The 19421-nt window shown below is 40.1% G+C and overlaps 1 protein-coding gene across 5 annotated transcripts in view; it reads right to left on the bottom strand.

Annotated features, from left to right (window-relative positions):
• KIF21B (kinesin family member 21B) overlaps positions 1-19421 on the bottom strand; it is a 93972-nt gene that overhangs the window by 37941 nt on the left and 36610 nt on the right. For all 5 annotated transcript variants that reach the window (XR_006103500.1, XM_042463026.1, XM_042463029.1 and 2 more), the window contains exons 3-11: positions 18634-18816; positions 17560-17709; positions 13238-13372; positions 12041-12208; positions 10767-10882; positions 9831-10026; positions 7061-7250; positions 6203-6266; positions 4871-5092 (exon numbers count right to left, since the gene is read on the bottom strand). Coding sequence is in view for 4 of the 5 variants with exons in the window: in XM_042463026.1 (XP_042318960.1) it covers positions 4871-5092; positions 6203-6266; positions 7061-7250; positions 9831-10026; positions 10767-10882; positions 12041-12208; positions 13238-13372; positions 17560-17709; positions 18634-18816 (1424 nt within the window). In the remaining variant the exon portion in view is untranslated. The remainder of the gene's footprint in view (positions 1-4870; positions 5093-6202; positions 6267-7060; positions 7251-9830; positions 10027-10766; positions 10883-12040; positions 12209-13237; positions 13373-17559; positions 17710-18633; positions 18817-19421) is intronic.

Below are 19421 nucleotides of genomic sequence, written 5' to 3'. Positions count from 1 at the left end.
ACCACCACACTCCTCCTCTAAGGCTTAGTAGCAACTGTTCCCTTTGGTGGTACTCCCAGGATCCCCTGCTCTGTCCCTGAAGTCTGTCCCTACTGCTCTTCCTCATCATCCTTCATAATAGAGAGAGATTCAAATCGATTCTGTAGCTGCAAGCTCACAGAACATTCCCTAGTTTCCCTACTTCTGTGTGTGACATTCCTCCAACTACTTACACCTGTTGTATGTGAAGTGTCCTCCTCCTCCCCAGCAACTTCCTCTGTGTTTTTCCCATTTAGGACCACCTGGTCCATTCTGGTCAGGAAAACCTCTTGCTCCCTATGATGCTGAAGTGTAGCTACCTGGGCCTCCAGCTGCTGTCCTGCTGTACTCCACTACATTAGCTTTATATAACAACTTCCAGAGCCTTCTAGAACAGTCCGGCCAGAGAGAGGAGAAGGAGAGGAGCTGCTGGGCAGCCATTTTGAGACCGTGTGCTTGTTGCTGAAGGGGCGGAGCTTCTGTGAGTCACATCCTAACGGCACACGAATTTTAATTTTCTTTAACTCAACAACACTACTCAAGTGGCATCGAGTTAGAATCAGATATTGAAACAGAACCTTGCCTTTAAGTATAAGATAGCAGCCAGTACATTCCCTTAAAGAAGTATTCCCAGTAGATTGACTGTTATAGTCATTACTGAAGACTTGCATTATGGACAACGAGGGATCTGCTGTAGTCACCTGCAACTCTTGTGGGATGTTTCTCTTCTTGCCTACAGAAGTGGAGAACTTCACATGCACCAAGTGCAAGTTGGTAGCACTCTTGGAGGAGAAAGTGCAGCAGCTGGAGTCCAGAGTAGCTACACTTCAGCATATTAGGGAACAAGAGGATTTCCTGGACACAATAGAACTAACGATCTTGGATGAGTACCACGCAGAGGAAGATGCTAGGGTGGAAGAGGTCACTTGCCAAACAGAGGAGGCAGACAGCTGGAAGAATGTCACAAAGAGAAGTAGGCCAAGAAGGGATTCTTCAGGGAGCTTGCAGCTAGAGAATCGATTCGAAGCTCTTTCCCTTATCAAGGAGGATGAAGAAGAGCAGCATGGACAGACTTCAAGGACAGAGCAGGGCAGCCTGAGAGTCCCACCCGAGGGAACAGTCGCTGCTAAGCCTCGGAGGAGGCATGTGGTCGTAGTGGGGGACTCCTTGCTGAGGGGTACAGAAGCAGTGATATGTAGGCCTGACAAGATGTCTCGAGAGGTGTGTTGTCTTCCAGGTGCAAAGATCCGTGATGTGACAGAGAGACTGACAAGACTGGTCAAGCCTACTGACCAATACCCCTTCCTTTTGGTCCACGTGGGACCCAACGATACTGCAAGACACCACCTGCAGAACATCAAAAGGGATTACGAGGCACTTGGTAGGAAGCTGAAAGGAATGGATGTACAGGTTGTCATCTCGTCTCTTCTGCCAGTTGAAGTGCACGGTCCAGGAAGGGAGAGGAAAATAGTGGATGTGAACAACTGCCTTCGCAGATGGTGCCACTGAGAACGATTTGGATTCTTTGATCATGGGCTGCGGTTCCACGAGGAGGGACTTCTTGCAACGGATGGGTTGCATCTCACGCCAGTTGGAAGAAATGTTTTTGCCAACAGTCTCAAGAACTTGATCAGGAGGGCTTTAAACTGAGTTCCGTGGGGAAGGGAGACAATATTAAGGAAGGCGAAAGGGCTGGAGAAAATAGTCAAACAGACATAGAGGAAACAGGAAAAAAAGTGCAAGGACCCAACAGTTGGAGGCAAAAAAACTTGCACAAGCAGCAAGTAAAAGGGAACCATGATCTGCGATGTCTCTACACTAATGCACAGAGCATGGGAAATAAGCAAGATGAACTCGAACTCCTAGTACAACAAAGCAAATATGATATAATAGGCATCACTGAAACCTGGTGGGATGAGACTCATGATTGGAATGTGGAAATAGAGGGGTATAACCTTTTTAAGAGAAATAGGCCAAACAGGAAAGGAGGAGGAATAGCACTATATGTCAGAGATATTTACACCAGTGAAGAGATCCTGGACATCAATCCTGGAAGCCAGGTGGAGAGCATCTGGATAAGAATCAAAGGGGAGGGAAACAACAAGGATGTTACGGTGGGAGTCTACTACAGACCCCCAAGTCAGACGGAGGAATTGGATGATATCTTTCTAGAACAGATGACCACACAGTCAGAAAAGAGAGATGTAGTAGTGATGGGCGACTTCAACTATCCTGATATTTGCTGGAAGTCAAACTCAGCAAAATCCTCAAGGTCTAGCAATTCCTCACTTGCCTGGAAGACAATTTCATGGTCCAAAAGGTGGAAGAGGCAACAAGGGGGTCAGCTATTTTAGATCTGATCCTAACCAACAAAGGATGACTTGGTTAATGGGGTGCAAGTGGTGGGATCATTAGGTGGAAGTGACCATGTTCTCCTGGAGTTTGTAATACAGTGGAAAGGAGAAGCCAGGCAAAGTCAGACACGCATCCTAGACTTTAGGAGAGCAGATTTCAGTAAACTTAGAGAAGTATTGAGGGCAATTCCATGGTCAGAAATACTAAAAGATAAAGGAGTTCAGGACGGATGGGACTTTCTCAAAAGGGAGATACTGAAGGCACAATTTCAAACAGTTCCAGTGAAAAAGAAAAATGGGAGGTGTCTCAAGAAACCAGGATGGATGACTAAGGAACTTTCAACCGAGCTAAGTTTGAAACGGAAGATGTATAAGAAATGGAAAAAGGGGGAAGTCACAAAAAAGGAATTCAAAGAAATAGCAGGCATGTGTAGGGGTAACGTCAGAAAAGCTAAAGCGCAGAATGAAATCAGGCTTGCTAGAGAGGTTAAGAACAATAAAAAGGGCTTTTTTGGATATGTCCGCAGCAAAAGGAAGAAGAAGGAAACGGTAGGGCCACTGCGTGGAGAAGATGGCAAAATGCTAACAGAAGACAGAGAAAAGGCAGAATTACTCAACACCTTCTTTGCCTCAGTCTTCTCAGAAAAGGCAAAGGGTGCTCAACCTGAGGATAATGGAGCAGAGGACAGAAGAGGGGAATTTCAGCACAGAATAAGTAAAGAGATTCCTGGAAAACAGGAGAGATTCCAGCAGATTGGAGGAGGGCAAACATTGTCCCCATCTTAAAAAAGGAGAAAAAAGAGGATCCCAACAATTATCGTCCAGTTAGTCTGACATCAATACCAGGAAAGATTCTGGAGCAGATAATTAAACAAAGAGTCTGTGAACATCTAGAAGGCAATTCCATAATCACAAAAACTCAGCATGGGTTTCAGAGAAACAAGTCATGCCAGACAAATCTAATCTCTTTCTTTGATAAAATTACCAGCTTGGTAGATGAAGGGAATGCTGTGGATATAGTATATCTTGATTTCAGTAAGGCCTTTGACAAGGTTTCCCATGACATTCTTGCAAACAAGCTTGTAAAATGTGGACTAGACAAGGTAACTGTTACATGGATTTGTAACTGGTTGACTGGACGAACCCAAAGGGTGCTCAACAATGGCTCCTTTTCATCCTGGAGAGAAGTGACCAGTGGGGTCCCACAGGGCTCTGTCCTGGGCCCAGTGCTATTCAACATCTTTATCAATGACCTGGATGACAGAATTGGGAGCATACTTATCAAATTTGCAGATGACACCAAATTAGGAGGAATAGCTAATACCCCAGAGGACAGGATCAAGATCCAAAATGATCTGAATAGACTAGAAAGCTGGGCCATAGCTAACAAAATGAAATTCAACACGGAGAAATGTAAAGTATTGCACTTAGGGTGGAAAAATAAAATGCACAGATATAGGATGGGTGACACCTGGCTGAATGAAACTACATGTGAAAGGGATCTTGGAGTCCAAGTAGACCACAAGTTGAACATGAGTGAACAGTGTGATGCGGCAGCTAAAAAGGCCAATGCAATTTTAGGCTGCATCAATAAAAGTATAGTGTCTAGATCAAGAGAGGTAATAGTGCCACTGTATTCTGCTTTGGTCAGGCCCCACCTAGAATATTGTGTCCAGTTCTGGGCAACACAATTTAGAAAGGACATTGAGAAACTGAAGCGTGTCCAAAGGAGGGTGACAAAAATGGTGAAGGGTCTGGAAACCATGCCCTATGAGGAACGACTTAGGGAGCTGGGGATGTTTAGCCTGGAGAAAAAAAGGTTAAGAGGTGATATGATAGCCCTGTTTAAATATTTGAAAGGATGTCATGTTGAAGAGGGAGCAAGCTTGTTTTCTGCTGCTCCAGAGAACAGGACCTGGAACAATGGATGCAAGCTACAGGAAAAGAGATTCCACCTGAACATTAGGAGGAACTTCCTGACAGTAAGGGCTGTTCGACAATGGAATGCACTCCCTCGGAGGGTGATAGAGTCTCCTTCCTTGGAGGTCTTTAAACAGAGGCTGGATGGCCATCTGTCAGGGATGCTTTGATTTGGATTTCCTGCATGGCAGGGGGTTGGACTGGATAGCCCTAATGGTCTCTTCCAACTCTACAATTCTATGATTCTATGATTAAACTATATCATTAATTATGCAAAGAGAAAACCAAAGCTATAGAGAAGAAGTGTTATAGCTATTTTCTCTCACCTAGTGACCTCCAGATGTTTTGGACTTTGAACTCACATCTGCCCCAGCCAGCATGATCACCAGTTAGAAATTCTAGGAATTACTGTCCAAAGCATCTAGTAGGCAACAGGTTGGGGAAGGTTATTTTAGACAATGACTGGTATTTGAAAAAGAGTTGTGTAGAGAGTGAGAAGGAGGGCAGAGGCAATATCCCCCCTCCTCCCAAATGGAACTTCTAACTAGCAACTAGGCAGACCGAATAGCATATCTTACCTTTTCCTTTGTTGCTTAGTTTCCTTCTTCAGCCGTTCCAAGTCTTGTTTGGCCCACTGGAGGACCTCAGAGACTTCTGCTTGTACAGAGGCAACAGGACTATTAGTTGTCCCCATTCCAGGCCCTGGAGATAAGCCCAGTGAATAGGGAAGCCTAGATGAAACACGTGACAGACTGCGACGCAGTGACTCATTCATAGCTTCACTCTCCAGGAGTTTTGTTCTACAGAGATGACAAAGAAGGAAAGAAGCATTTCAGCCTGCCAAGTTACAAAACCTTATTTACTTGCAACCTCCTCCACCCCCCACCCACAGGACCCAAAGTAGATGAGAAAGTCAGTGTGGTGTAATGGTTTGAGCGCTAGACTATGATTCTGGAGACCAGGGCTTGAATCCCCACTTGACCATGGAAACCCACTGGATGACTTTGGGCAAGTACTTTCTTAGTTTCAAAGGGAGGCAAAGACAAACCTTCTCTGAACAAACATTGCCAAGAAAACCCTGTAATAGGTTCATCTTAGGATCACCATAAGTCTGAAATGACTTGAAGGCATAACACAACAAAAAGAATAACAAAGCAGATGTGACATTAAAGATAAGAGAGAAAAAAAGTTCCTAAAATAATGTAGAGCTTGGACCAAAGACAAACACACAAACCCATACACATACACTACATCAAAGCCAAACAACCATAAGTATGTATCCATGGTGTAAGGCAGGAGCAGGCAAAGTGAGGGACTCTCAATATTGCTGGATTGCAATTCTCACCATCCCTAGCCAGTATAGTCAGTAATGGGGAATGCCAGGAGCTGCCATCCAAGGAGGACTGTAATTTGACCACATGTGCTGAAAGGTAACATTCTAGCTAGATTGAAGACTGTATTGACTGGATTGATATCTAGAGCTACAATTTTAGGCCTTTTGGTGCCCATGCAAATTTTCAAGTGTCTTACTTTTGTTTATTAAAAAGAAAACACATCTTCAAACCATGCTTACTTAAAGCAGAGGTAGGAAATGTATGAGCCAAAGACTACATGCACTCAGCAAAAGTGTTTTGTGAAACCCTCTCCCACAAGTAACTAAAAAAAAAAGTAACTTAAAAACATTTTTGATGGAAAGATTCTGTGGAAGCTTCCAGGTACAGGTGTGCGCAATTCTCCAATAAATGCTATTCCCTGTATCTGAACTCTGGGAGGCCCTAACAGTTAAACAATAGTTCTGTAAGTTATGTTCTGGCAACTTCTGGTTTTGCCAAAAGGGGCTAGTGTTGCTTGTGAGCAGGTATGGCCACTTGCACGATGGGAGAAACAAAACAAACACAACTTCTAGTTACCTGAGCTCCTCAATTTCCCGAATGTAATTCTGGATCAGAGCACCAATAGCCTCATTGCCATCACCTGGAGAACAGAATAAAGAAGTAAAAAATGAAAATGGTATTAAAGTCAAAGCAATAAGCTACGGCAGCAACCTAAAAAAGAAAAAGCAAGGTGGCAGCCTAACTTGAGGAGCCACATTGTACGTAACCTGCTAAATGCAAGACTTCAGAGACAAGTAGATTTTGCTCCAAAGTTAATTAGATCTACAAAGGAAGTGACAAGTGAGAGGCAGAAAATCAACAGTAAAAGAATATCTTGGTGATATTTAGCATGCCCTTCAATAGCAATTGTTTGGTGAAGTCCATAATTTTATGAAATTATAATTCATGAAAAAAGATTTGTCCAGTACAGTCAAACCACATGTAATGTGATGATTAACCTGTTTTTATTGGAGATGGGAAGGAAAAGCAAGTGCAGAGGTCCATTCAAAAACTTGCTGACAATTTGGATCAAGATATCACATCAATTTTCTGCTGGAAATCACTCCTGCCCTGGGTATTATTTATCCTCAGTGGTAATGTTGTAGGGAAAAAACTGCACCTACAGAAAGCAGCCAAAAGGTAGTGCCACCCAAATCTAGATCACATTCTAGACAAGTGCATCAAGTCTACTTTTGGCTCATATAAAAATGGCTGGGTTAGGCAAACTTGTTTAAGCACAAAACTAATGTCACACGTAGTTTAACCCTTAACAAAAATATCTTTGAGCTCTGTAAATAAGAAGTTCTATTGCTATTTAGAAATCTCATATAGCTAACTATAGTCTGGATAATTAAACCAAATGGAAATTTCAACCACTTGCCCTCACAGTCTCACCTGCCTTGGCAAGAATCAGGTTTGCTTCCTGACTCATCAAGTGGGTAACCCGTATATTGATTGCATCAATAGCTTCTTGCATTGCTTTTACCCGCATACGCAAAGTGGTGTTCTCCTTTTGAAGCATGGCGTTCTCATGAAACAGGTCACTGTAGCCATCTGAGCCATCCTCTCCAATGACACGCTTACCCTGTAGAGAGAAAAGTGTGGGAAGGGCTATTCATGAATGCAAGCCAGCTGTAGTGAAAAGCAATGCCCTGCACACATCTCAGCTGAAGAGCAAACACAGTAGTCATAGGACTGTCTCACTTCAGATCTATCAAGGGCAGCATGCAATTTTGCATGTATCAGATGTTGAAGTTGTTGAACTTTAAAATATTTTATGCTTTGCATTCACTCTGAAATAGTGCAATACCTCCATGCATTTTTTAACGAATTCTATGAATAGAAGATACAATTCTGCATTTGTTGCTTCAGCTATTGGTTATCAAATTCACCACAAGAGGTTATGGCATTTTGCAAACACAAAAAGAAAGGTTAGATACTACTGTCAAAAATACTACAGCTGGAGAGAGCTGGCATGACCTGGCAAACTAAAACTGCTTTTACTGTTTTTCTCATTGACCACCACAGCAGAGCTGACAGACTGCCCTTGGGAGAGAATCTCCTTATCAATGCTACAGGGCAGCATGGTTAGTTCTCTCATTCTCTGTCCATACAGCAAACAATTTAATGGGAACAGCACATGGTAGGCAATGAGAAGAGGAGTAAAAAGTACAGTTTCAAAAGATCATGGCCTAAATCCAGCAGTTAGCACAAAGTATGGTAGAACCATCAGTTCAACTGGAAATTGGTTGGTTAACTCCTATGTATGTTTCATTAATTCAACGGGCCTACAATAGTTAGGAATAGTACTTTGATTTAAGCTTGTGTCCATAGGAAAAGGTTAAAAAAGTATTTATCTTTAGACTCAATCTACTGTTGCTCCTTCTCAATTTGGAAGGCTGTGGAAGCGTATGGGTACTGTGCACTTGGGATGGGGGGGGGGGGGGGAGGTGTCAGGGTGACCAAAAATCAAGGCAAAATTTGCAAGGGTATGATTATAAGCTGATCTGGAAATGGTACTTGACACCAGTGAGATTACATAATATAGATAAGAATAATTTAAAATATTGTTGGAGAGGATGTAATGAAGTAGGCTCATAAATACATATGTGGTGGCAATGTAAATATGTAAAAAAAATTGGGAAACAGTAATATTAGAAATAGCAAATATTATGGATAGAAGGACAGAAACCCAAATATAGTATTGTTATCACTGTATAATGATGTAAAATGAAGAAAAGAAGAAAGAAATCTTGTAACAAATTTGCTTATAGCAGCAAGATTAATTATAGCAAGAAGTTGGAAATTGAAAATAAATGTGGAACTGGAGGATTGGTATAAAGAAGTCTGGCAAATAGTGATTAATGATAAATTAACATGTAAATTGAAAGTGAAGAAAGGATTATGGAAAAGAAACTATTTTGATGAAATATGGAAAAATTTATTGAAAAAGTATTAAGAAACTGGAAAATTACCTTCACAAGATGAAGGTGATATTTAGTATAAAATAAGTAAAGTGTTAAAGATATATTTGTATGAAGAAAGCGTAATAATTTGTATTGTAAAATTAAAAAATATAAATTTAAAAAGGGTATGACTGAATACTTGTATACTGTCCTAGCACAATTTTCTATTATTTTATTTTACAGTATATAGCAATTATGTGACAGAAAATTCATTAGAAATAATAATGCATTGGGTGGACTAAATCCAATTTTGATCTGACAAGAGTTGACCCATGAAACAGAATGCACCTTAACATTTAACAAATTCCATTCATTTCAATGAGTCTGTGCATCTGTGAGTAAAATTGGTTTTAGCCCCTAAAATGCAATTGTAAAGTAAAATAAAGAAAGTGAAATAAAGCAATTTAGATAACAATGCTTTCTCCCATATTTATGAGGTTCATCTTTTGCAACATGTCTATCATTACCCTTTGTTAGAAGATGGAGAAACTGAAGCTGAATCAGATTCCACAAGAGTAGAACTACTCAATTGAGGTGAGTAAGAAGAAAAGCCACATATTGAATTTTATTATGTTTTTTCCTTAGCATGATTCAACTGAATGTGATAAGGGTACAAATTTTCAAATATTTCATCCTCTCATGAAAGCATGAATAATTTCCATAATTTTCCCAGATGTTTTTGCACATCCTGATGTTTTTAGGAAATTGTTTCCCACAAATATACATATGGATTTTGCATGTGATTCCCCGCCCCCCAGTAATGTGGGATTTAGAACAAGAACAACAACAACAAAACCTAAATATTATTTTGTCGCACACGCGCACACACACACACAAAGAATGTTACTAGAAACTGTTTGCACAAGGAACACTATTTTGTGCAAAAACATTATTCTGCACAGAATAGTTTCCCAAAATCTTTCAGGATGTGTGAATACTGGGTAAAAACTAAACAAAAATTCTGATCTCTGTGCTCTACTTTCTGATCAGGCTTTCCTGGTGTCAGAAAACCAAAGTTTTTGTTTGGGGAAACAAAGAAAAACAACAAAAAATTTTCATCCCTAGACTGGAGAATCGGAAATAATCAACGGAGGAGAAACAACACCATTGGGATAAAGGGACTGTTTATAGTGATGAAGGTCTATAGTTCAACTTCAGCAGTAACCTATAGCAGCCAAATGTTGTCAACTTCTCCTTACCGCTTTGTACTCCATGAGCTCCATTTGAAGCCGAGCAATCTCAGCTCTCAGGGCACTGATCTGCTGACTTGTCTTATCCTGATTCACCACCACTTTGTTCTTGATGTTGCGAGCACGATTGGCATACTTAAGGGTGTTCAGGGTCTCCATAAAGTCCCGGTCTGAAGGGCTCACACAGGCAATCATTATAGTTTGGCTGCAGAGGAGGATGAACAGTTCAAATCAAGTAAAGGAAAGTTGCTTGCCACCCTCCCACACCAGCTAATGTATAGCACAAGCATAACAAGAGGGTAACCAAGATATTCCCAATAATGGCTTCACATGAATAATGCAGCCTGACAGATCAAGTCAACAAACTGCTATAGCATGTTCCAGTTCAGTGAATAGTGAAAAAAAATGAAGAGACACACAGGAGGAGTAGACAGTGAAGTGTGTAACAAGGTTTTAGTTAAAATTCTCTTTGCCTTTCTGCTCAAAAGCAAACATGAAACGGGATCTCAGAAACAAAAAGGACTTGCCTAGACAGACACACAGACAAGAGGGATAGAAGGGCAGCTGTTAAAGGAAACAGTTTAGAAAAGGGCATAGGATAAGAGATTACAATGATCCCATGTTAGGAGGTTCTATTGCCAACATTTGGGATCAAAAACAGCTTAGGCATATTATATAAGCATCCATTCTGGAGAAGCCAATAATCACATTTGGAACTCAAGGGAAAATGAAGCTTGGGATATATTTGAAAATGCATTCCTTAGAATATCTATTATAGCCCTGCTTCAGAGAGCCCTCTAATTAACCACAGTTGTGGTCATGTGTTGCCAATCATAACACACCCTCTACACAGTCTTTTGCTATTCCCAATGCCAGCAAATCTACATAGGCACTTTAACATTTTGCATTTGCTACAATTAGGTGTCTGGTGACTCTTCACATTACCTGTTCCCACCAAGGGAGTCTTGAAGGAGCCGTGTCAATTTTGAATCTCGGTAGGGCACATGCAGGGCTTTCTTGCTCTGATCACCAAGAGCACTGATGACATTTCCCAGTGCTAACTGCCAAAGAAATGTACAAGACAGCAAGTGACTTTCTCTTACCTCTTTACTGTAAAATCGCTGCTTCACAAAATCTTCTACAAAAAGTCACCCAAAGCTCAAACTGCAATATCCTTTTTGAAACTGCAATTAAGCCTTTTCCCACCTACCCACTTACTAGATTAGCTACACTTACTATATTCTATAGAATCTAGCTTTAATTTGCAAACACCATGGTTAAATTAATATTTTACATTTTTAGAGGTACACTTCAAGTATGCATATACCTAAAAGAAAAGAAGACATGAAGTAGCCCTTCAACCAAATACCAAAGCTAGTTAATGGCAACTAGGTTTCCATTGTTCCTCTAGAAATCAAATCCTTCTGCAGTTGGTTAAACAACTGAATCTTATCCCCCCAAAACACCACATGGCACAATTTCCACAAGCAGTCTCATTCCATTAGGTCTACTTGTTTCAATGAATAGTTCTGGTCTTCACCACCAAGACTAAGCCAAATGTTAAGAGTTGGAACAATAATAAAACAGGGTTGGAGCAATAATAAAATTTAAGTAGAGGGACACCGACCAATGTGAAAGCCTAGAGGCCAGGTCCTCCACATTTTAATCCTATATACTCTTGCAAACAACACAATTTCACCATTCTGCAGAACGTTTAGGGGGGCAGACAATGTAAGTTCTATAGGGACCTTGTTTTGAAAACAGGAAATGACTGTCTGGTCACTTCAGTTTTGAAAAATAATTAAATCAAGTGAATGAGGCCCCAAATTGGAGAAAAATGAGTAACCATTCTTCCACCTGAGACGTTACAGGCACTATTATTCATTTTAGAGGCTAAAAATACTTTGGGGAGAAATTTGGTGGGAGGGATACACTGTGATCCTTGAGAAGCCACAATAATGGCATTGTGAACGGTAACCCCACTGTAAAACCAAATGGACAACTGTGGACCTTTAGATGTTTCTGGACTGAGGCCCCAATAATTCTTCACCACTGGCTATGCTGGTGAGGACTAGTGGGAGGTGTAAACTATGGAAAGTGATAAAAACATCTGGAGGGCTACAAGAATTGCTCATCATTATTCTAAAACAGAAGCAGTAGCAGTGAGAGCATGTTTCCAGACAATCTTGCACCCATATCTATGTAACAAATAGCCATACCAAACCACAATTGATGGAGATCCCTTCTTTGGCTCTCTCGCCTGTAGCACCTGTCCGCTTCAACCTCTCTGAGCCAGCCAGGTCAACAAAATGAAATTTGGCAGTTCGTGTCTCGTACTCACTGGTAGGCTGGGATCCCTCAAGGAGGCTATTTGTGTCTCCATTCACCTGTGACCAAAACAAGTCCCAGAAACAGAATTCAATGAATAATGAATTTTGTTGTCATACAACACTAGCATAAACATTGACTATTGTTAGTTGTTTTGCTACCAAGTAACAGATATGTCTATAAAACTTCCAAAAGTGACTGTTCCTATCAAGACAAAGAACTGATGGCTTCCTATTATTTAGATAGTATTAATGTACATTACACTGTACAAAATTAAAATAATAACAGACACCTCTGCCAAAAGTATACAATCTAGTAAAAAACAACAAGGAAATACAGGGAAAATAAGAGAGAAATACAAAAAACAAATAGTCCAGATACACATAATTTAATATACAACATTGTAAAGGTAAAATTAATCTTTTCCTCAAATAATGGAATCCAATTTAATTTCCCTACTCCCTGCTTTCCCAAAAGATCTTGCTATATCTCTATTTCCTGCACAACTATCCCAGTTAATCTCTCAACTACAACAAGAAGAAATGCCAGTGATGTATTCAAGTCTTTTACTCCAAGTCTCAGGTCAAGCCTCAAGTCCTTGCAAGATACTTTTAAGTCAAGTCTCAAGTTGACTCTCACGTCTGGGAACCATCTTTGAATAGTAAAAAAGGAAGTGTGGAATGTTTCCCGGAAGGGAATAGCAAGTGTGTTGCAGGGGTTGAGGTCTAATTCGCAGAGTGTCCCTACTGCACATCAGAGGAGCCTTCTAATTTTTTTCAAAAGCTTCAGATGGATCCTTCCTTTTCAAGGCCATTGCCTATTGCATTTGCTGCTCTCTCCCAAGAAAAATGCCCCACACTCTGAGGGCAGGTTTTGTCTGCTGCTCGAAGTGAATGATGTTAGCAAGTTGGCTGTTAAAAATATACAAGTTGTGAGTCAAGTTCAGTCAGACCATCATTTATTGCCAAGTTGAGTCCAAGTCAAGTCACTGAAGTAACCTGAGTCCAACTTAAGTCAAAAGCTATTGACTCACATGTACATCACTCTGAAGTGCACAACCAGTACTTCAACACTCTCCCCTCACTTACCAAGTGTACAGGAGAGCACACACGCATTTGGCAAAGGTAGATAGTGAAGATAGCATGGGAGCGGGAGCTCTGGACATTCATCTGGGTGCTGGCTGTGGTTCGGGACAGAGCACCCTGCTTCAGGCACTGAATCAGCTGCAGGAAAAGAAGTGTCTGTGTTTTACATTTTCTGCTCAGATGCAAGCCTCCCCATCCTGCCGCTCCCAATACATAAAAACCAAAACATACAATTTTCCAACCCTGTTTATAAACAGGCTGCAGTTGAGTTTCCTGCAGAATGTTTATTTCACTATTAGTCAGAAATCAACCCCTTGGCTTTTTTTAAAACAATGAGAGCCAAACTAGACTCGATACACAGTGCTTTCAGTTTCTTTCTTCTAGCTAAAGTACACCTCTGAATAAAAGGTTGTGGTGAGAGAGGAAAGTTGAAACAAATGCTCAGTCGTCTCTTCTCTGGCTTTTTCTCTGCTCAAAATCATCTTCTCTAGGCAGAGTTACCTTGGAGTTACATCCCACAAAACCCACGAGAACTTACTCCTAAGTAACTGTGCACACGTACTGATGTGATAGATGGACAATTAAGAAAGTGGATAAAAAGAAATTCAATTCATTTAAGATGTGTTACTGGAGAAGAGTGCTGAAGATACCATGGGCAACCAAAAAGACAAACAATGGCTCCTAGAACAGATCAAACCTGAACTCTCACTGGAAGCCAAGATGATTAAACTGAGGCTGCCGTATTCTGGCCATGTGATAAGAAGGCATAATTCATTGGGGAAAGAAGGTGGAGGGAAGTAGAAAAAGAGGAAGGTCACATGCCAGATGGATAGATTCTACTAAGGAGGTCACAGGTATGAATTTACAGGAACTAAGCAGAGCAGTGAAGGATAGGGAGCCTAGGAGATGTCTCATCCACAGGTCGCCATGAGTCAAGACTGACTCAAAGGCGGTTAACAACAATAAAATGTGCACAAGTGGGATGACTGAATTCAGCTAGACCAGGAGCAACATCAATGGGTTTGGGGGGCAGTTTTCTCCCTTTAGACCCTCCAGGGGCTTCATGGATTGCCAAATTGCTCCCAGAATGAATCCGACAAACCTAGAAGTAGCTGGTAGTCTGCTTCTGGTTTTGATGCAATTGGGTTTGTTTGTTTAATTTAAATAATGCAGGGAGGCCCTGTGACCTTTTCCAAAAGTAAACTGCTTATCCTGCAAGCTTCCAGAAAAGGCAATTCACCATTTCTGTTTTTATTTTTGCTACAAACAGGGCAATCTGGGGGAATTGAGGTGAGGGGATCAGAAGGCACAATGGCAGCCTTGAGGGCTACACTTTGTCCATTCCTGGAGTACATAATACAGCTGTACTAGCAGTACCTCTCCCAGGGAGAATAAACAGTTCAATCACTTTTTAAAATACGAAATGGTGTAGCAATAAGGATTTGGGAAGATATGAGTTACAAAGAAATTTCAATGTAAAGTTCTCTTGGAGAAAATAACACTGGTACTATTATTCATATATGTATCTCACTGCTTCCAAATTCTTCCTGTTTTAATTAATATTTAATTGGGTCTGTGGGAATAATGCTTGTAAGAGATGATGGGAGCTTCAGTTTGCCAACATCTGGAAGGCCAAATTATTCCCACCTCTAGTATATGGAAATCCAAACAATAAACAACAAACAAACAATGGACTAGATGGCCCTTGTGGTCTCTTCCAACTCTATGATCCTATGATTATATAAAACAAATATTGCCTAAGAAGCACTCAGAAATAAAACAAAGGTCTAAGGCTGCATTTCTACTGAAGAAATAATGCAGTTAGACACCACTTTAATTGCAATAGCTTAATGCTATGGAATCCTGGGACTTGTCATTTGTTCTGGCATCAGTGCTCTCTGACAGAGACAGCTAAATAGCTCACAAAACCACAAGTCTCAGAATTCTATAGCACTGAGCCATGGCAATTAAAGCAGTGTCAAACTGCATTATTTCTGCAGTGCAGTTCTGCCTAAGTAATATTTCTGACAACATATGAATTACAGGATCTGGATCAAATGATGGGCATTATATCTGGAAATCAGAATTCTTAGTAGGAGCTAAAATCAAATATTTCTCTTAGGGATCTTTATATAAAAAGACAATAATGGTTGGATTTTGTCAGGTGAGAAGAGCTTTTACATTCTATTCTTATAAATTATCAAGGGCACATACATTTACTAATTCCTTGAAACTGCTGACTAGTCAGACTGTTGCTGGAAAAATGTGGTTCAAATGGCACATACTTATATATATATTTGAGCTGCTTTGAAATTGCAGCTCTCTATTATAAGGCATTAAGTATAATTACTTCAATCACCAGTTATGCATTCATTCCATTGCTAAGTAACATTGACAAGAAATACTAGAAGTTCCCTTCAAGGAGAATATTGCAAATTATTCTTCTTTCAGTGGTTACCGGTCTATATATTACAAAGGTCTGGTAACAACCAGAAGCTCTCAATGATTCTCTGTGGTTGCAAAACACAGTATGTAGAGCTTAGCTGTCATGGAGAAATTTATAATCACTGCAAAAAAGACAGAATACATGGGAATAAATCCACAAGTGTGTGACAAATTATTTATTTATTTAGAGTATTTATATCTCATTCTTCAGGCAGAAGGGCTCCAAGAGAGGCTATACTGTACTTTAGAAGAACTACTACAATGTAGAGGAGTCTGTATATAAGTATTTGGCTGTGGAAAGAACACTTGGGATTATCTAAATCATTTTAGGTTTTATATCAATTTTGCACTGGTTCAAAATTTATATAAGTTTCACAGAGAGATAGTCTGGTGTAGTGGTTTGAGCACTGGACTATAAATCTAGAAACCAAGACTTGAAACCCCATACAATCATGAAAACCCACTGGGTGACCTTGACAAGTCACCTTCTCTTATTCTCAGACGGAGGCAAAGGCAAACCCCCCCTCTAAAAAAATCTCACCAAGAAAACCCTGTGATATGTTACAGTTAGGGTCATCGTAAGTTGGAAATGACATGAAGGCACATGACAGTTGCAACAACAGCAAGTTCAAGCTTGAAAATGTTACTTTTTGGACTAAAGCTCCCAGAATTCCCCAGCCACCATAACCACTTTCTAGGAGTTAATAGTCCAAAAAAGTAACTTTTCAGTGCTTTGTTGTGAAGTTTGTCTTAACATTCAGGAAGTATTATTTATATACACATTTTTTGTAGAAATTTCTATGCCATACTTCTATAGAAATGTTCTGGGCATGAATACATGTAAAACCTGAATAAAATTAAAACACATCTATTCCCTAGCTGCTGTTCTCCGTGTGTGGGAAGAGGTAATGGGACATCTGTCTTTTGCTTGGAGGTAGAAAAACAGCTGATGGGGTGAAATTTTAAATGGACAACTAGCCAAAGGAGGAGCCAAAGACTCCATTCCTTATTGCAGTTGCTCTTTATAAAAAAGGTTGATATAGAACCTATAACAGTATAATCACGTTTGGGCTTTAAACCTTTTATAGGAGCAAAAGGATATCTATCCAGGGGCATCATGATAAATTTTAACAGCAAAATTCACAGTGCTTTCCATCAGCCAACACATATAGTATCAGTTAGAATTTAAAAAAGGAACAGAGTAACAAATTCAGCTGAGGAAAAGGAGGCAACAAGAATTCAAGGAGGATGTTCTGTATCATTAAAGGCAAAAATACAGATGGATTTGGGAGTTGACTCATAACTGAGAAGCAGACTATTTTATGGGTTCCACTCAAATAAGATATGTCAGCAGCTGAGTAGCTAATGTAAGACAGAAGCCTCTGCAGTGAAATCAGAACACAATTAGGTAAGACTCTTAAACACAATTAGGGGATTTTCTTGTTAAAATGCTTCTGTGGTAACAGAAGACAATTTATTCTAATAGCACATATGCAAGTTCACTTCATGCAAATAAATGAAAGCTAATCTTAAAGAGAATTTTTGTTAGTGATTGTTATCTTGAGTCACCTTACCATAGCAACAGTCAGGTGGGATTTGCCATTGTACACTTGCATCTGTGTCCACACAGATGCATGGAGGCATGGATTGTATATTTTAATTGTTGTAAGCCGCCCTAATTGCGATCCACAGAGGGGCGGGATAAAAATAAATTTTATTATTATTATTACACATACATATTCCTTTCATATATAGGAAATGTGGAGACCTTAACTTATGTGAGTGATTGTGAATATGGAATCAGAAGGAAGTACTTACACAGACTAATGAACATGGAACAGAAAAGGAGGTTCTTGTGTATAAAGACTTGGTTCACTTACCTCGTCCTGCGAGCCAATGAGACGTGATGTAACACCCGTAGTGTAGATCCCACCACTGGTATCTTCATGGATTTTGATGTTTGACTTCCGGTGGCGGGAATCAGGGTCACGTGTGCTATCAAAGAGGTCCAGGATCTCCTCATTATACAACTAAAGAAAGACAGAAAAATTGAGATATTTAAGAACAGGCTGCTTGATTTTCAAAAGACTGCACAAGTATAACGTTCAAACAAAAGTACAGTTGCCGCTCCCATCTGTGAGGATTTGGTTCTGCCTCCTTACCGCAAACACCACCACTGAATAATAAGCAGCATCCATGGGTGGTCAAAGCTGTTGATCACCAGCTTGCTGATAGAAAAAGTCCTCTGTATAAAAATGGCTTAGCATGGAGAGTGCCTTAGAGAGCAACGCAGGACACAGGATTCTGTGTGAGAATTAATATACCTAATATTCTGTATCTGGAACAGTTTGTATGAAATGATTTATTTTCTTTGATTACATAATTTGATGATTTTCTTGTAACATGAATTTGGTTCACACTTTGGTGTCTACCAGGAAGGGAAGATGCTGACAGAGATAAAAATGAGAGAATACTGAGATTCAAGGAATCCCACAAGGCAAGAAGAGTGAAGACCTGACCACAGGGCATAGAGAGGCCATATGCTCTGCAAAACACTTCACTCCCGTCACCACTGATAACCTCACAACAATCAGGGTAGAGAAATTTAGACTTTCAGTTGCCTGGGTCTACTTCAGTCCCATGTAGAAATCTTAATGAAATAATCAGTTCTACATCACTGGCAGGCTTTGTAGAATGACACATGAATCACCTTGCCTTTTAAGGAAAAATCTTTACTTATTATCAAGAATACAGGATGTCCTTAATGGGCATGATAACAAAAAACGTTGGATTACAACTGAATGCACTTGGCCCATGACTGGTACATAGGGAAGCAACAGTCCACTCCTGCTCATGAGCAAAACAGCAACAAGTCCTTTAGCAATTCAATCTATTTGCATATATGCATTCTCTCTTGTAAGCCCCCATCCCCACACAAACACCAATGAACCTACCTCCAAGAACTGTGCACTAACTTTGAACTCTGGTGCTGGCACACCTTGTTCCTGTGCTGCTCTCTTGCGCTCCTCTATACCACTAAATAGGTGGGAAATGGCCCGTGGAATTATGCCATTTTCTTCTTCAGAGATGTTCATATCAAAGCCAGTGCCCATGGTGTACGTCTTACCTGCACCTGTCTAAAAGAAAAGAAAACAGGACTTCTTGTTGTTGTTGTTATTAATGTGTCACAGGAACAAAGCTTAACTTTGATGCGGTGACAGAACATGAACCCTTGGGATCTCAATTATGCAGCTCTGTTGGTCCTTAAATTGCCCGCACAGAATCACTGCAAAGTATACAGATTGTTATTTTTGCTGCCGTTGGAAAGTTGGGGATTGTTTCATTGATTGTTATGTTGTGTTATGCTTTGACTTGTTATTGCTGTTGTTATTAATGTGTCACAGGGACAAAGCTTCACTTTGATGTATACTGATTGTTATGGTGTGTTGTGCTTTGACTATCATGCACAATTTGACTATTATGTATTGGCAATTTTTTGTAAAATTATTTGAACTGTTATTGTGTTTATTATCTAATGGTGGGGTTATGATTGGGGGAGGTGAGCGTAAGGGATTATTTCAAAATGTGATTTTATTGTAATTTGCATTTTATTGTCGTTTTCTGTTTTGTAATCTGCCTTGGTTCCTTCAGGAAAAGACAGAACATATTATTATTATTATTATTATTATTATTATTATTATTATTATTATTATTATTATTCCTAAGGCTTGTAAACATTCCT

The sequence above is a fragment of the Sceloporus undulatus genome, chromosome 4 (genome assembly GCF_019175285.1).
Source record: "Sceloporus undulatus isolate JIND9_A2432 ecotype Alabama chromosome 4, SceUnd_v1.1, whole genome shotgun sequence".
Classification (NCBI taxonomy): domain Eukaryota; kingdom Metazoa; phylum Chordata; class Lepidosauria; order Squamata; family Phrynosomatidae; genus Sceloporus; species Sceloporus undulatus.
Note: the sequence above shows the minus strand (reverse complement) of the source record. Positions and strands in the feature narration are given on the sequence as shown.